The sequence below is a fragment of the Lygodium microphyllum genome, chromosome 27 (genome assembly GCF_053477565.2).
Source record: "Lygodium microphyllum isolate KBCC chromosome 27, Lygodium_microphyllum_v1.1.10, whole genome shotgun sequence".
Lineage (NCBI taxonomy): Eukaryota > Viridiplantae > Streptophyta > Polypodiopsida > Schizaeales > Lygodiaceae > Lygodium > Lygodium microphyllum.
The window spans coordinates 63844005-63860767 of NC_141161.1; the positions used below are offsets into that span (position 1 = coordinate 63844005).

General features: G+C 43.9%; 1 protein-coding gene and 1 pseudogene across 1 annotated transcript; both read left to right on the top strand.

The window, feature by feature from the left end:
* The first annotated feature begins 3919 nt into the window (after positions 1–3919).
* Positions 3920–4878, top strand: LOC148012387 (5-epiaristolochene 1,3-dihydroxylase-like). The gene has a single exon (XM_087669149.1). The coding sequence runs from the start codon at positions 4012–4014 to the stop codon at positions 4876–4878; it is 867 nt and encodes a 288-aa protein (XP_087525275.1). The 5' UTR covers positions 3920–4011.
* Positions 4879–5199: 321 nt separating this feature from the next.
* Positions 5200–16318, top strand: LOC148012388 (uncharacterized; annotated as a pseudogene).
* Positions 16319–16763: the final 445 nt, after the last annotated feature.

Sequence of the window (16763 nt, forward strand, 5' to 3'; positions counted from 1 at the left end):
TGAGCTATGAAGAGTCAATGTAGTGGCACACCTTTTGGAAAGGGCATCCATGACCAAAGAAGAATTATTATGAGTGATTAGTGAGTATTGTAGTGAGGAGATGATGTACTATTGATTGAGAGAGAGAGAGAGAGAGAGAGCGAGAGTCAAAGATAGCCAATTCTATGCAAAAACAATGTATCTACATGTGAGAGATTGTGAGAGAAAGTTGTGGAATCTTTGAAGATGAATCATATGTGATATTTTTCCATTCAAAGTGGAGTATTATTTTGTGTTTTCTATGTCTATCAAAGAATAATATGAACAACATAAAGAGAATGATAAATTTTGTTAAAGATAAAGCCGTGGGAGAATTGTTTCTATGAAGCTGGGTGAAGATTTTTTGTTCATGGTGTTTTTTTCTTTGTTGTGATTACATAAAATATGAAAGAGATGGTTGTTGATTTTACAAGATAGATTTTCTTGCAGTAAAAAATCTATTTCCTTGGTGTTTCTTTTAGGGCTCTAGATCTCATTGGCCACATCATTCACTTAGTTAATTTAGAAACCAAATTGACAAGAAGGAGGTTGCCTACCTTAAATAAGGTGCCTTGCTTTAGATAAGTTGGCACGTTAGATTTCTTGGCATGTTGGCATCAGGTGTGGTACCATGTAGAAGAATGAAGGAAATGTACATAGCCATGCTTTTTATAGAATTGTTGAAAACATAGAATTAATTGATTGGCCGTAATTGGCTTATTTTATTGTGTAGTTGTATGCAAATATGTCACTTTAGTTATGACTTGTGTCTTTTTGAAAATACAACATTTTATTATTGTTTTAGTGACTTTATTATTTTTTTGAATTACAAAATATATTTCAACATTTTTCAAGTAGTTGGGATAGAGCACCTAGAAGTCCATCCTCTCATGATCTTTTACTTCAAGACAAACCATCAACAATTGGCTCCAGCATCTCTTTCTATTTCTCTTCTCCTTCTCTCTATGATCCCCTCCGCTACAAGCATCCCTTTCCACCACGTTCAAACCTTCTTTCATTTGCATTTTTACATGGTTGTTGTTGTTCAACATAACTAAACATGCAATCGTTTTTCACTGATTGCATAATAATAATCGCAATCCTCAATCTATATGTAGATGCCTTCTATGTCTACAACCTAGTAAACACCTGAAACTTACAGTTTTGAAATCTGTTCTCTCACCTGTAAATGGTAAATATAGCCGAAACCACAATATACCCAAAAGCTACTATTGGAACCACTTGCAAGTCGAAAATGGATGCTAAAATGATCTTAGATGCTAAACACGATATTGAAAAGTTCCCTAACGAGTCTATTTGCAATATCCACACTGTTCTTCTTGCTTACTAAGTTTCACTATAATCAGAGACTGTAGTCGTGTCAACCTCAAGAGCCTCTTCTGACTATAATCCAAGGCAAATCAAGCAAGGTGGAATAGCTTCTTATTCGTTGCTTATTTTTTTTACTTCGTGCTCCAATGCTTTCACCTCCACCTTCAATTAAGCTCCACACAGCCGTAGGACAGCTCTCATGCCATGAAAATAGATAAGAGGTAAGAGAGGTGAAAAAACCAAGAGCACACAGACAAAGCAATGGAGACTTGAGCACACAGAGAGATAGGGCTAAAATATGTTTTTCCTTCTTTCTTCTTCTTTCACATAAAAAAACCAAGTCTACAACATGATAAAAGAGTAATATGAAAGTACCCGAATGTATATACATTCGATTACTAAGTGTGAATACGCTAAGGAAAGAAGAGGTGGTATAATGAATGTGCCATAATCAGGGATGGACTATGTGGATGCAATCTAGTTGTAAAATCACTAGTGTATCCTCATGTCAGTCACCTAACATACCAATGAATAATATTCAACCACATCACCAAGTTGTGTAGTGTATACCAACTCACATATAGCTCGATATCTCAATAGGTAGTAGTGTCATGTATGCGCAACTAATTTATAATCAATAGTAATCCTAGAACTTGATTTAAGTAATCTAGATGTGCTTTTCAAGCTAGAGTGAAGTTTGACATATGCTAGAATCTTTGAAAATCTTAATTCATCTATTGGAAGACTTAATTTCATAACAAGGTGTGTGCACTACTAATTTAGAATCATCCTTAATAGTAATCTTAGAGCTTGATTTACATGATTTATATGTGTCTTTCAAGCTATCATGAAGTCTCGCTTATTCTAGAATCTTTGAAAATTTATGCATTAGGGTTTGATGGGTGTCCACCTACCCAAGGGTCTTTAGAGCGCCCTACAAATGGCAAAATAATATGGAAATTTTTACATGAAGCAATTTAGAACATATAATATCATATAACAAAAAATGGTATATTACTTATAGTTGTATAGGATATTTTTGTCATGTTATTTGCTTCATATCATATGTTATAAAGTAGTCCAAACATCAATATAAGACATATATGCTTACTACTTTCAATTGTAATTGCGGTTTACATTCTTTGGTTACATATTTGTGTCTATAATCATAATAGCATGAAAATCATAAATTTATGACAATTGTCAATGGATTGACAAGGTTCTAATTTTCTATGCCAGTGGAAATGGCAAGGTCCAAAAGAAAGGCCCATGCTCCATGAAATGTAGGGTTGCACATCAAATCCTAATGCTTTTTATTAAATGTGCTTTTCAAGCTACTGTGACGTCTGTGGCTTATGCTAGAAACTTAATCTCAAGGGGACTTCTTAGGGGAGATACATACACATTGACATGCGCTTCAATTGTAGGGTCCGGCCTTGATGTGTCCAGTGTAGAGAGCTGCAAAAGTTATCCGCCCTTGAAGAATTTTGTCCGCTAGCAACCCTTTTGAAGGCTTCAAGTTCACTTTTGAAGGCTTCAACCCTTGCCAATGACGAATTCCTCTAAGTCAAACATCGACCCACCAATTATGAATATCATATTAAAGAACATGAATTGTGAAAGGTCTCTTCGACTCTCCACCCAGGTACGAGAGAGCTGGACTCATCCTTCTGGTCGAGTTTGAAACGGCCCTTATTGCACATCATGATCTAGGGAGGGATCGATTTTATGATAGGGAAGACTAGGCGCTCCGCGCCTAGGGTTGCCCTAGCGCTTCGCGCCGGGGCAGGCGCGATTTTTGGGGGAGGTGGGTGCTGGACGCGTGGCACCCGCCCCCGCGTTCTCTTTGTTTTTTGTGGGGGAGGTGGGGGGCTTCCACGTGGCACCAGCCTCCCACCTTTCCTTAACTAATAGTATAGATGTAAAGTAGGCATGGGTTCAGTCTATATATGGCTAGGTAAGAGTGCAGCCATGTATAGACCTGCGAGACATTTCAAATGTCAAACGAGTCAAGTTTCCATTGTGTGGCATGGCCTTTTCCTCTCCTACTTACTAAATTCATAATAACCTTTATTTTCAACTCCGAGTAGTGACTAATTGTGTGGCAAGACTCTAATAAATATTATAGCTGGTTTTAAGCTCACTTTTCAAAGCCTAACCTTTATTTTCAACTCCAAGCACTGACTAAATGTGTGGCAAGGCTCTAATAAATATTTCAAGCTCACTTTTCAAAGTTTGAACCCTTGCCAACAATGAATTCATCTACGTCAAATACCAGCCCACGAATCAGGAAGTTCATATTAAAGAACATTAACTTAATAAATATTATAGCTGTCTGCCCAGTTGTGAAAGGTCTCCGCCCACGTATGAGAGAGTTGGGCTCGTCCATCTTGACGAGTTTGGAACGGACCTAAGTGCACGTCGTGGTCAGCAGGAAGGGATTGACGTTATGATTGGGAAGATGTAAAGCAGGCTTGGGTTCAGTCTCTATTCGGCCAGGTAAGATGGTATGATCCCAAGTCGAATTACGTCGTAGGGCAGAGCACAACAATGCTAGTCCTGCAAGGGTGGAGCAGCGCCTGGAGCACTGCTAGTGCAGGTAGCAATGCCATATGCGCGCTGCTGATCGCATTTCTTATATGGGTCAGCCACTCAATTGCGATGGGTTGGAGGAGGCGTCAGGAACTCCCTCCGGGTCCCCTGCCCTTGCCTGTGGTCGGGAACTTGCTGCATCTCATGGGCGGTCTGCCGCATGTGCGGCTGGCACGCTTGGCGGAGAAGTACGGACCGCTCGTGGGCTTACGCATGGGCTCCAGGCTAGTGGTGGTGGCCTCCAGTGCCGACACGGCCAGGGAGTTCCTGCAGACGCACGACAGGGTCTTCGCCTCCCGGCCGGCCTTGCTGTTCATGGAGCGCGCCGAGTTCGGGCAGGCCAATGCTTTCGGCATGGCGCAGTACGGGTCCCACTGGCGCCACGCCAGGAAGGTGGCCACCTTGCAACTGTTCAGCGCCAGGAGGATCCAGGAGATGCAGCGCCTGCAAAGAGAGGAGGTGGTCCGTCTGCTGCAAGGCCTGCTGCCCATCGCAGACGTGGCGGCCAGTGTTGATCTGACCCGCGCCATGTCCAGCATGGTGGGGGACCTCGTCTGCCGCATGACCTTCCGCTGCCGCATGTCAGACGTGGCTGCCGGCGGCGGCACCACGCCTAGTTTGGAGAAGCTCATGCAGAGGCTGGCCCTGGTGTTCCGGCTGCCCGTAGTGGGCGACTACATCCCGTGGCTAGGTTTTCTGGACCGCGGTTCCAAGACAACCATGGACAAGCTGCACGCCGATATCGACGTCCTGTGGGAGTACTTGATTGCGGAGCGCGAGAAGCAGCACAAGCTCAATATACTGCTGGGGAGGGAGAATCATCCGGAAGATATTCTGGACGTGCTTCTTTTGGACACCTTCCTCAGCCGGCTTGGGGTCAAGGGGATTCTGCTGGTGCGGTGGTCATCTGCGCATTTTGGGGGGTGTTGGCGATAAACTAAATACATCAATTCATTAACTATGTAATAATTAAAAAAATCAAGAATCACAATAATCTGAATCGGTATACTAACCGTCACGATGGTTGCGAGCCACTCTTGTATAAGAACACACACGTACTAATAGAAAAGCTACAACTGTTCGCACCTGTCTCGTGTCTCTGTGGCGTACTCTCTCTCTCCTTTCTTTCTGTTCAATACAGTAGTTGTCTACATGGTATCAATCGCTGACGACTACTAACCCTTTGGCTTCCTAGCGCTCTCACGCTTCTCCCTGCAGGCTCTGATTCTTGGTTTGATCCGGACTTATCAAGAACCGATGGCTGCAGCGACTTCGTCTGCCGTGTCCAAATTCTATCAGATCGAAAAGCTTCAGGGCTCGAATTATCTTCCCTGGAGCCTGATAATAAAGATGGTCCTGGAAAAGGCTGGAAACTGGGGCGTGACAAATGGTGCTGAACCTGACCCTGCACAACAACCTGTTGCTGCTGGTGCCGCACCACCTACTGCGGATGAAATTGCAGCCTGGAAGAAGAAAGACCTCGAAGCCCGAACAGAAATTATTCTACATCTTGGAGACCGCCAACTCCAATTAGTTCGGACGCTTGAAACCGCTGAAGCGATGTGGACATTCTTGAAGACACAGTACCAGCAAACTAATGTTGTCTCTCGTGTCCTCCTTCATAAGCAACTGAATGAGATTCAAATGGCGTCATATGCAACAACCGAGGCATTCCTGGAAGCATGGCAAGCTGCGAATGATAATCTTTTGATTGCGGGTCTCACCCTCCCCGAGGAGGTTCAAGTAAATGTGCTGCTAAATGCTCTACCTGATTCATGGCAGTCTTTCGTTTCTCAACATTCTAATACACCTAATTTGAAGCTAACAACTCTGCTGGCTAATATAAGACAAGAAGATCAAATTCGAAATCGGCGTACCAATACACTCTCAACACCTTCCAGCACCTCTTCCACCACTCCCCTAGCTATGCTTGCCGGAGGTTCTCGTCCATACTCTCGTTTCCGCCCTAGACAATTGCCATCCCGCCAATCCCAATTGCTTTCCCAGCCTGGTTTGAATCCAAGACAAACCTTCTCTAGACAATCCCGACCACCCTTCATGCAAACCCCTTACACTCCTCGCTTTCGGAACAATATGAGGCTTCAACCCTCTACTCCCACTGTTCCCACATGTACCTTTTGTCATCGTAGAGGTCACACAGAGCGTCAATGCCGCACTAAGAGGCGCCAACTTCGAAATCCTTCCAACCGTATGAATGCAAACCTAGCTTATGCTATTGATGACTTGAGTGATGATGTGACTACAATGCACTTGTATGCTGCTATTGCTACCTCTGCCCCTACTGCTGATGTTTGGTATCTTGACACTGGTGCTACACATCATATGACGGGAACCCACTCATGGTTGCATGATTATCAGCCCGTGTCCTCTTCATTTGAAGTCCACCTTGGTGATGATGCTCTCTATAGCGCTGCTGGAATCGGCTCCCTACACTTGCGGCTACCTACAGGCACCACTACTGTGATTCCCGATGTCCATTATGTTCCCGGCTTAACAAAAAATCTTCTTTCAGTTAATGAGCTAACTAGCCATGGCACTAGTGTGGAATTCCAATATAATTATTGTGTCATAAAAACACCTTCTAGTTCTGGTGTTCCTACACACCTAATCTGCCCCAAACAAGGCAAGTTATATCCTCTGGGACTTGAGGTCATACATCCAAGCATGGATCTTTATGCTACTCATGGTTCTCATGATGATGAGACCTTACTATGGCATTACCGCTTGGGACATCCCCATGTCCAAGCGATGCGTACTATCCAAACTCATAGGATGGTTACAGGGTTTACACCTCATTTGAGCCGCATTTCCTTATGCGAAGCATGTATCTTTGGCAAGATGACAAGGTCCAAGTTCCCCAAATCCAAGAGTAAGACTAAAGATCTCTTGGAACTAGTCCACTCCGATCTATGTGGACCCATGCCTATCACCTCTCTGACTGGCTCCTCTTATATGCTCACTTTTATTGATGACTGGTCCAAGTACACGGTGTTGTACTTCATCAAGCAGAAATCTGAGGTACTTGCTCATTTCCAGCATTACAAGACCTTTATGGAGCGGCAACTAAACAAGCCCCTTCGAAGTCTTCGCACAGATAATGGCGGTGAATATGTCTCGAATGCTTTTAAAGCATACTGTGCTCAAGAGGGCATTTTCCACCAGCTTACAGTTCCCTATTCCCCACAACAAAACGGGGTGGCTGAAAGAAAGAATCGCACCTTGCTGAATGTTGTGCGTGCTATGCTCCAAACTGCTGGTGTCTCCCAATCCTTTTGGGAAGAAGCTGCTGCTACAGCTTGCTACGTCCAAAATCGGCTTCCTAATCGTACTCTTCCAAACATCACTCCCTTTGAATTATGGGCTGGAGAGAAACCAGATATCTCTCATCTACGCATCTTTGGCTCACCGTGCTATACTCTCATTCCAGCTGACAAGCGTCATAAGCTTTCTTCTCATGCTGAGCGAGGCATCTTCGTTGGTTATGGTGATCGATTTGGGATTAAAGGGTACCGGATTTATCATCCTACAACTCACACCTTCTCCTTTAGCCGAGATCTACTCTTTCAGGAGCATTTGCTGATCGTGACACCCTCCTCTCTTGAGCCCTTACACTGCAATACTCCTCTAGAACCAAGCATTCCTATTCCTAATCTTGCTAAGGAACCTAGCCCTTCATCAGGAGTTCTTGAGATGTCCTCCACACCTGGACACAATGTACTTGTTTACCCTCCACCTCCACCTCCTCCCCTTCCTCCTCCTCCCATAGTTCTTCCCTTAGGTCCTCCACCTGCTACACCAACTCCAAGAGAGGTGACTTCTCATGTACTCTTGTCTCCTGAAGCAAGTCTCCAAACGCCTACTCAACTCACCTCTCCTACCCATCAAATGTCACATTCAAATCATACTGCTTCTGTGGTTCCTACCTCTAGCCGAGACGCACATACCACTATGACGAGAGTTCCTCGTAATCCTTTTACTCGTCTTCAATATGAGAGCCCGGTGTTTCAACCTTCACATCAGCCCAGCTCCTCCCGAGTACCCAATCCGGCTCGCGAAGGTTCTCGTCATCCATCTACAAAACACTCATCCAACCCTCTATCTCGTCCCTCTTCTAAGAATTTATCCCTTCCTGCAACTCATGCAATCCCAAACTCCACCTCATCTTCTACCTCAGCTGAGTCTCCTCCAGCCAAGACTCGAAGTATCGCTGATATAATTGGCCACTTAAATGTTGCAACGGCACAATCCTCTGGCCATTATCCTTTCCTCCTTGATGGCGCTATTAGTGTTACTGATGCCCTTGGATCATCTGATGCTCATCTCTGGCGTGCTGCGATGGAGGCTGAAATGGCATCTCTGACTCATAATAACACTTGGGTTCTTGTTCCTCTTCCCGCACATCGCAAACCCATCACATGCAAATGGCTCCTTCGACGTAAATATCGTCCTGATGGTTCTATTGAGCGTTATAAAGCGCGACTTGTTGCTTGGGGCTTCTCTCAAGAACCTGGCATAGATTACTTTGAGACCTTCTCTCCCACACTTCGACTTGCATCATTGCGAGTATTGTTGGCTGTTGGAGTCCAATATGACTTGGAAATGCACCAGATGGATGTTGAAACCGCCTTTCTTAATGGTGAACTTGAGGAAGAGATATATATGGTTCAACCTCCATACTTTGTCAATGCTGATCATCTTGACTATGTTGGCCTCCTCTTACGGTCCTTGTATGGACTCAAGCAATCTCCTCGACAGTGGAACACTCGCTTTCACTCCTTTATGCAGTCCATTCATTTTCGACGGCTCCTAAGTGATGTTTCCGTCTACATTCGTCGTCGTGGACCCCATTTCGTCATTTTGGCTCTCTATGTGGATGACATTTTCTTGCTGGCAACGTCTACCTCACTCCTACAGCAAATAAAATCTGAACTTACTGCTACATTTCGCATGAGTGATGGGGGGGAAATTAGTTATATTTTAGGCATGCAAGTCTTTAGACATCGCCCAACACACACTCTACATCTCACTCAAGCAAAATTCGCAGAAGGGGTTGTAAAGAAGTTTAATACTAATGTGAATAAGCAATCCTTGGAAGTGTTCGCTACTTAGTTTCATGCACTCGTCCTGATCTAGCTTTTGCCTCTGGTATGCTTTCACGGTATATGCATTCTCCACGACATGAGCATCTAGTGCTAGCTACCCGTCTGCTTGAATATATAAATACCACACGTAATTATGGCATAACCTTTCGAAGAGAAAATATAATTGGTGGCCTTCAAGTTATTGTTGAGATATCGAGCTCCACTCGTGATACGCCAGGGTGACCATTGTGTATTTATGTCACCGACTTGTCAGTTGCAGATGCGGTTGGTACACCGCCCATGAATAATAGCCACATGATAGCTATCCTTATCTACTCTAGTTCGTGGCTCAGTTAGTATGCCACCTTAGTTAGTTGAGTTTGGTTTGAGACCCATATAGAGGGTTCTTCTATTTCTTTGTACTAGAGTTCTTTTGGCTTACACAACTAAGAAGAAAAAAAAACGTTTTCAGCCTCCATCTCTGTGTGTCTTCCCCCATTGTGCAAGCGAGAAAGCTTTGAGCGAGACTCCTTCCTTCTCTCCCACTCCCACAATCTTGACATGGTATCAGAGCCTTGTTCGTGGTAAGGAGCTCAAGAAAGCAAGCCAAGCTCGCGGTGTTCTGGTAAGAGGAGCAGTGTTGCTTTCATTTTCTGTTTTGGGAGCAGATCTGTGCAGGCAGCACAACCGGAAATTGCAGGAGTGCATTGTCTCAGGTTGAGACGCCCTTCGCGGTGAAGCAAGAGGGTAGTATATACTGCGGGAAAAGGGCTTTAGCCCTTGGCGACCCTGTTTTTTTGATTTGAGGCCATTTCGGGGCCTGTTTTGCAGACGGAAGTTTTCTGCACGCACTCAAGAAAAGGCTCAGTTTTATGCTGTGCGACCACTGTTCTACAGGTTGGTGAAAAGTTACCACAGAAATTGCATCGTATGCTTGTGTGCAAAGACATTGGGTTACAGAATCATCCTTGGTTCCTGTTTATGCAAAATCGTCACTAGGAAGTGACTGTGTGGTCAAATACCACTTTCGCCAGTTTTACAGTTTTTCCCTTGTGAGGGTGAAGCTGTGGTTTTTGCAGTGACAGAATTTTTTGCAGTCTTCTGTAATGGCATCTGATTCTCTTTCCCAGATTGTCACTGAAAAACTTGACAAGAACAACTTCCAAGCATGGAAGTTTAGAATGACGAATTTCCTTATGGGAAAAGGATATTGGGAATTTGTTGCAGGAAATGAAGAAGAACCAATTCTTCCTGATGTTCCCAATCAACAGCAAATGCAGGCATTCAAAGCATGGCATGAGAGAGCCAGGAAAGTTATGTACTGGCTGTCTATCAGTATTTCGGACTCTATGATTGTGCATATTCAGGATGCAAGTACGCCAAAGGAGGCATGGGATACTTTTCAAAAATGTATAGCACAAATACGCAAGCCAGGAAAATGCAGCTCAAGCAAGAGTTGCATAATGTGCAGAGAGAAAGTATGAGCATCAACGACTACCACATGAAGGTGAAGAAGATTGCAGATGCACTTGCTTCCATTGGGTCGCCGGTGGAAGATGATGATTTAGTTTCCGTGACCTTGAATGGTCTAGGAAAGGATTATGCACAGTTTCGGACATCCATTTCAGTTCGTGAAAGATTTCCTGATTTTGAGGAGTTGATTGCTCTTCTAATTTCTGAGGAGCAGAGAAATGGTGGTGCATCTTCTTCAGGAGGAACTTCAAAAGAAGCTGTCTTCTACTCAAATGCTGGAAGAGGTAGAGGCAGAGGTAGAGGAGGCCGATTTGGAGGCCGTGGTAGAAATCAGAGTATGCAGCAAACTCAAGAAAACCAGTCCTATGGAGGAGGACGTGGTAACTCTAGAGGCAGGGGGAGCCAAAGAGGTCGTGGTGGATGGCAAAGAGGCCAAAATGCAAACAGTAATGTTGAATGCTACTATTGTGGTAAAATGGGTCATATGGCTAAAGACTGCTATAAAAAGCAGAATGACATCATGAATGGAAAACTGCAACAAGGGAATTATGCATCTTCTAGCAGACAGGGTGATGACAGAAATGAGCATTTGTTCATGGTGCAGCACATGAACAATTCTGTGACAAGTGCAAAAGAAAGAAATGATGTATGGTATGTTGACTCAGGTGCATCAAACCACATGACAGGTCATGCAGAATGGATGGAGGATGCAAGGGAAATGGAAAAACCAGGATTTGTGGAGACTGGTGATGATACTGCACATCCTATTGTGCAGATTGGAAAAATTCCATTGTCTATGCAGGATGGAAAAAAGAAATACTTGTCCGATGTATTTCATGTCCCGAATATCACCAAGAATCTGGTTTCTGTCGGTCAAATGGTTGAGCAGGGCTTGCAGGTGAGATTTAATCCTCATGGATGCTTTGTTGAGGATATGAAAAATAAAGGTCGCTTGATAGCAAAAGGAAAGAAGAAGGGCAGAATGTTTACATTGGATGCAGACATGTCTGAATTGAGTGCAGCAATGTTTGCACATGGGACCGGTGTAGTTGCAGATATTGATATCTGGCATAAACGCATTGGTCATGTTAATGTACAGCGACTTAAATCAATGCAGGCCCAAAATATTGTTGCAGGTTTGCCAAAATTCAAGGTTGCAGAAATGCATAAGGTATGTGAAGCCTGTCAGTTTGGAAAACAGGCAAGGAAACCATTTCCTAGACATGTTCAAGAGAGTAAGAAGCCATTGGAATTAATCCACTCTGATGTGTGGACTACGAAAGCTGCATCTCTTGGAGGCTGTCATTATTTTGTCACGTTTATTGATGACTATAGCAGAAAAGTTTGGGTGTATTTTATGAAAAAGAAAAGTGAAGTGTTTGGGCATTTCAAAACCCTTAAAGCTATGGCTGAAAAAGAAACAGGTCTGCAAATAAAATGCCTAAGGTCAGATGGAGGGGGAGAGTACCTCTCAAATGAGTTTGCAAAGTTCTTGCAGGAGCATGGCATAAAGCAGCAATATTCATGCAGTTATACCCCACAACAAAATGGAATTGCAGAAAGGAAAAACAGGCATATTGGAGAGGTATCTCGTGCCATGCTCAATGAAAAAGACTTGCCAGATTTTTATTGGGCTGAAGCAGTTGCTACAGCAGTCTATATAATGAACAGGACTCCCACTGCAGCAATACATGGGATGACTCCAGAGGAGAGGTATACTGGTAGGAAACCAGATATTTCTCATTTGAAAATTTTTGGTTGCATTGCCTATGTACATGTGCCAGATGAGTTGAGATCCAAGTTGGATCCAAAAGCTGAGAAGTGCATCTTTATTGGTTACTCTCTGCAGCAAAAAGGGTATAGATGCTATAACCCTTCTACTCGTAAGTTTACAGTGAGCAGAGATGTTGTTTTTGATGAGATGAGTAGCTGGTATAAACCAGTAAATGTGATTGATGATGTAGATGCACAAAATGGTAATGCTGCACAAAATTCACAGCAGCAGTCACAAAATATTAGTGGACCTGGAGCGTCCTCTAGTATTGGTTCACATTCTTCGCCATGGACAGGCAGATTGAGATCAAGAGAATCTTCTCAAAGTAATGCAGATAGTGGTATGCAGGTATCACGAAAAGGAAAAGAGAAGGTTGATCAGCCCATGTTTGATGTGAATGCAGGTCACTCTTATGTGGATGGTGAATCCAGTGGCTCAGAACACAGCATTGATGATGAGTTGGGTATTCCTTCTATTGTTACACCTGGAGTAAGGAAGACTAGGGATGTTTTGAGAGCACCTGGGAGTGAACCTACTTTGCGCAGGTCTACGAGAACTAGGTATCCTGTGGATAGGCTGAAATATGATGGATTTACAGCCACTCACTATGCATATATGGTGAAGGTGATACAGGAACCAGAACCCACTTCTTTTGAGCAAGCCATGGGAAAAGAAAAATGGGAGAAAGCCATGGATGAAGAAATGGATGCCTTGGAAGCAAATGCTACATGGGAGTTAGTACCTTTGCCTAAAGGTAAGAATGCAATTGGCTCTAAGTGGGTTTATAAGGTGAAGCACAATGCAGATGGTTCTGTGAACAGATACAAGGCAAGATTAGTAGTCAAGGGGTATGCACAAACATATGGCATTGACTATGAAGAAACATTTAGTCCGGTTGCAAGGATGGCAACCGTAAGAGCAGTCATTGCTATGGCTGCATCAAAGGGATGGTCTTTACATCAGATGGATGTAAAGAATGCCTTCTTGCATGGTGATTTGCAAGAAGAGGTCTATATGGAGCAGCCACCAGGTTATGTGCATGCTGTTCATCCTGAGTTTGTTTGCAGGTTGAAGAAAGCCTTGTATGGCTTGAAGCAAGCACCTAGAGCATGGTCTGACAAGATAGGACAGTATCTTGTCACTATTGGCTTTCAGATTTCCAAGGCAGATTTCTCACTTTATGTGAGAAAAACAGAGAAAGGTATTATGCTACTTGTCATTTATGTTGATGATTTGATTATGACAGGTGACAGTGATGAAGATATCCTTCATGTGAAAATGCTATTGAAGCAGAAGTTTGAGATGAAGGATTTGGGAGAGCTGCGTTATTTCTTGGGCATTGAGGTGATTAGATCACCAAGTGGGATACAGCTCTTGCAGAGGCAGTATGGATTGGACATGCTGTCCAAATATGGGATGACAGGCTGTAAGCCTATTTCAGTTCCTTTGGAGCAAAATGTGAAGCTGAGCACAGATGCAGGTGAGCTTCTAGAAGACCCTACTATGTACAGACGCATAGTAGGAAGTTTGATTTATATGACTATTACCAGGCCAGATTTGAGCTATGCTGTTGGATTGGTAAGTCAGTTTATGCAGGCTCCAAGGAAACCACATTTGGATGCGGCTAGACGCATACTTAGGTATGTGAAGTCCACATTGCAGTATGGACTATTTTATGAGACTGGGGTTCAGATACAGTTGCATGGATACACTGATGCTGATTGGGCTGGTAGTATTTCTGATAGACGATCTACCTGTGGATATGTATTCTCTTTTGGGAGTGCTGCAGTCACTTGGAGCAGCAAGAAACAGCCTACAGTTGCCTTGTCGAGCACAGAGGCTGAGTACAGGGGTGCAGCAATGGCTGCATGTGAGGTAGCTTGGTTGCATAAGCTACTTTATGATATGCATCAGTCTACAGATGGGCCAGTTGTCATTTATTGTGACAACATGAGTAGTATACACTTGGCAAATAACCCAGTCTATCATGCTAGAACAAAGCACATTGAGGTGCATTATCACTATGTGCGAGAGAGGGTTTTACTAGGTCTTATTGATCTAGTTTATGTCAGCACAGAGGATCAGGTAGCTGACATATTCACGAAGGCATTGGGCGCAGAGAAGCTGCGCAAGTTCAGAGACCTGCTTGGTGTGCAGGAATTGGGATTGAGCTCGAGGGGGAGTGTTGAGATATCGAGCTCCACTCGTGATACGCCAGGGTGACCATTGTGTATTTATGTCACCGACTTGTCAGTTGCAGATGCGGTTGGTACACCGCCCATGAATAATAGCCACATGATAGCTATCCTTATCTACTCTAGTTCGTGGCTCAGTTAGTATGCCACCTTAGTTAGTTGAGTTTGGTTTGAGACCCATATAGAGGGTTCTTCTATTTCTTTGTACTAGAGTTCTTTTGGCTTACACAACTAAGAAGAAAAAAAAACGTTTTCAGCCTCCATCTCTGTGTGTCTTCCCCCATTGTGCAAGCGAGAAAGCTTTGAGCGAGACTCCTTCCTTCTCTCCCACTCCCACAATCTTGACAGTTATTGGTTATACAGATGCAGATTGGGCCACAGATCGAAGATCAAGGCATTCAATTGGTGGTTTTGCCTTCACTCTTTCAGGAGGCGCCATATCTTGGAAGAGTAAACGTCAAGCTACTATCTCTCTTTCAAGTACCGAGTCAGAGTATAAAGCAGCATCTGAAGCTACAAAAGAAGCTTTATGGATTAATAATTTCCTAACTGAACTTGGGTTTCATGTGCATGTTCCTATTGTGATATATTCAGATTCTATGTCTGCCATAGAGTCGTCACGGAAGGCTAGACAATCAGATAAACTTAAGCATATTGATATTGCTAACCATTTTGTACGAGAACAGGTTGAAGCCAGAAAGATAGCACTACTCTACAAGCCTTCTAAAGAAAATGCTGCAGATGTGTTTACAAAAAGCCTGAGCTCTGTGCAACATTTCAAGTGTGCACAGATAATCGGAATGGAGTTTCCAGATTGCTGATATATTTGTTTATGGGGGGGTGTTGGCGATAAACTAAATACATCAATCCATTAACTATGTAATAATTAAAAAAATCAAGAATCACAATAATCTGAATCGGTATACTAACCGTCACGATGGTTGCGAGCCACTCTTGTATAAGAACACACACGTACTAATAGAAAAGCTACAACTGTTCGCACCTGTCTCGTGTCTCTGTGGCGTACTCTCTCTCTCCTTTCTTTCTGTTCAGTACAGTAGTTGTCTACAGGGGGAGCGAGGGAGAGAGAGATTATGTCCTTCTTATGCTTTCTTCTCAATATCTCTTGCCTGAGCCTGAATTTTCGTTAATTGTAGGATCTGATTGCAGCCGCAATCGACACCACGTCTGTGACGCTCGATTGGACAATGGCGGAGCTTATCAATAACCCCTCGGTTCTGCGCACCCTTCAGGCTGAGATAGAGAAGGTCATTGGAAGGGAGAAAATTGTCGAAGATTCAGACTTGGTGAACCTCCCTTATCTGGCCGCCACTGTGAAGGAGAGCTTGCGCCTGCATGCGCCTGTAAGTCTCTTGCTTCCGCACATGTCCACAGAGGCCTGCAAGGTAATGGGGTACAGTCTTCCGAAGGGGACAACGCTGATTGTGAATGCATGGGCGATTGGCAGGGCACCCACAACGTGGAACGAACCCGAGAGGTTCAGGCCTGAGAGGTTCCTCACAGATTTAGGAGGATTCCTTAGAGCTGAGGTGCAAGACCACCACTCAGCTAGACCGCAGCAGCAGCAATTGTTCTCGTGGATCCCCTTCGGTTCGGGCAGGCGGAGCTGCCCGGGGGCCCCTCTTGCCCTTCCCACGCTTGAGCTCACCATCGCCAACCTCGTCCACTGTTTTGAGTGGCGACTTCCGCAGGGTCAGAGCCGCGCGGACATGTCCGAAACAATATCAGCAGCTGTTGGTCGCGAGCAGCCGCTCCTAGCAACCCCGAGTCTACGTGTCAGCGCACCTTTCTCGAATGCCCAGACCATATAGCGACGGATTTGAGAAAGAGCTGCTCGTTGCTATGTGCCTAGGCGTTCCCGGCGCTACGTCTGGGAGGCATGCGACAAGAGAGTTCTCTCATTAAGTATTATATTTTGGTGTAATGCCTTGCACACTAAATCTGTTTTATGACTTCCACTTTAAATCACACAAATGATATGTGCCATGCTCTTATAATAATCTCATTATATAAAATGCACATTTAGGTGCATATGTATATGCTTAATACACATTTATTAACACTTAATTGATCTTTTATTTGTTCCTTTTTTCAATGTATGCGCTGATTTTCTCACTCCCCCTTCTATGTGCCTAGAATTAGGAGAATGATTGGTGTTTTAAGTTGGTTTCAATAGACAATTGGGACACTTTATATTGTAAGATATGTGTCATGCGATAAACGCACATACACATACACACACACACACACACACAC

Coding starts and splice junctions, on each gene's coding strand:
- LOC148012387 (XM_087669149.1), top strand. CDS start 4,012: ATGGGTTGGAGGAGGCGTCAGGAACTCCCTCCGGGTCCCCTGCCCTTG.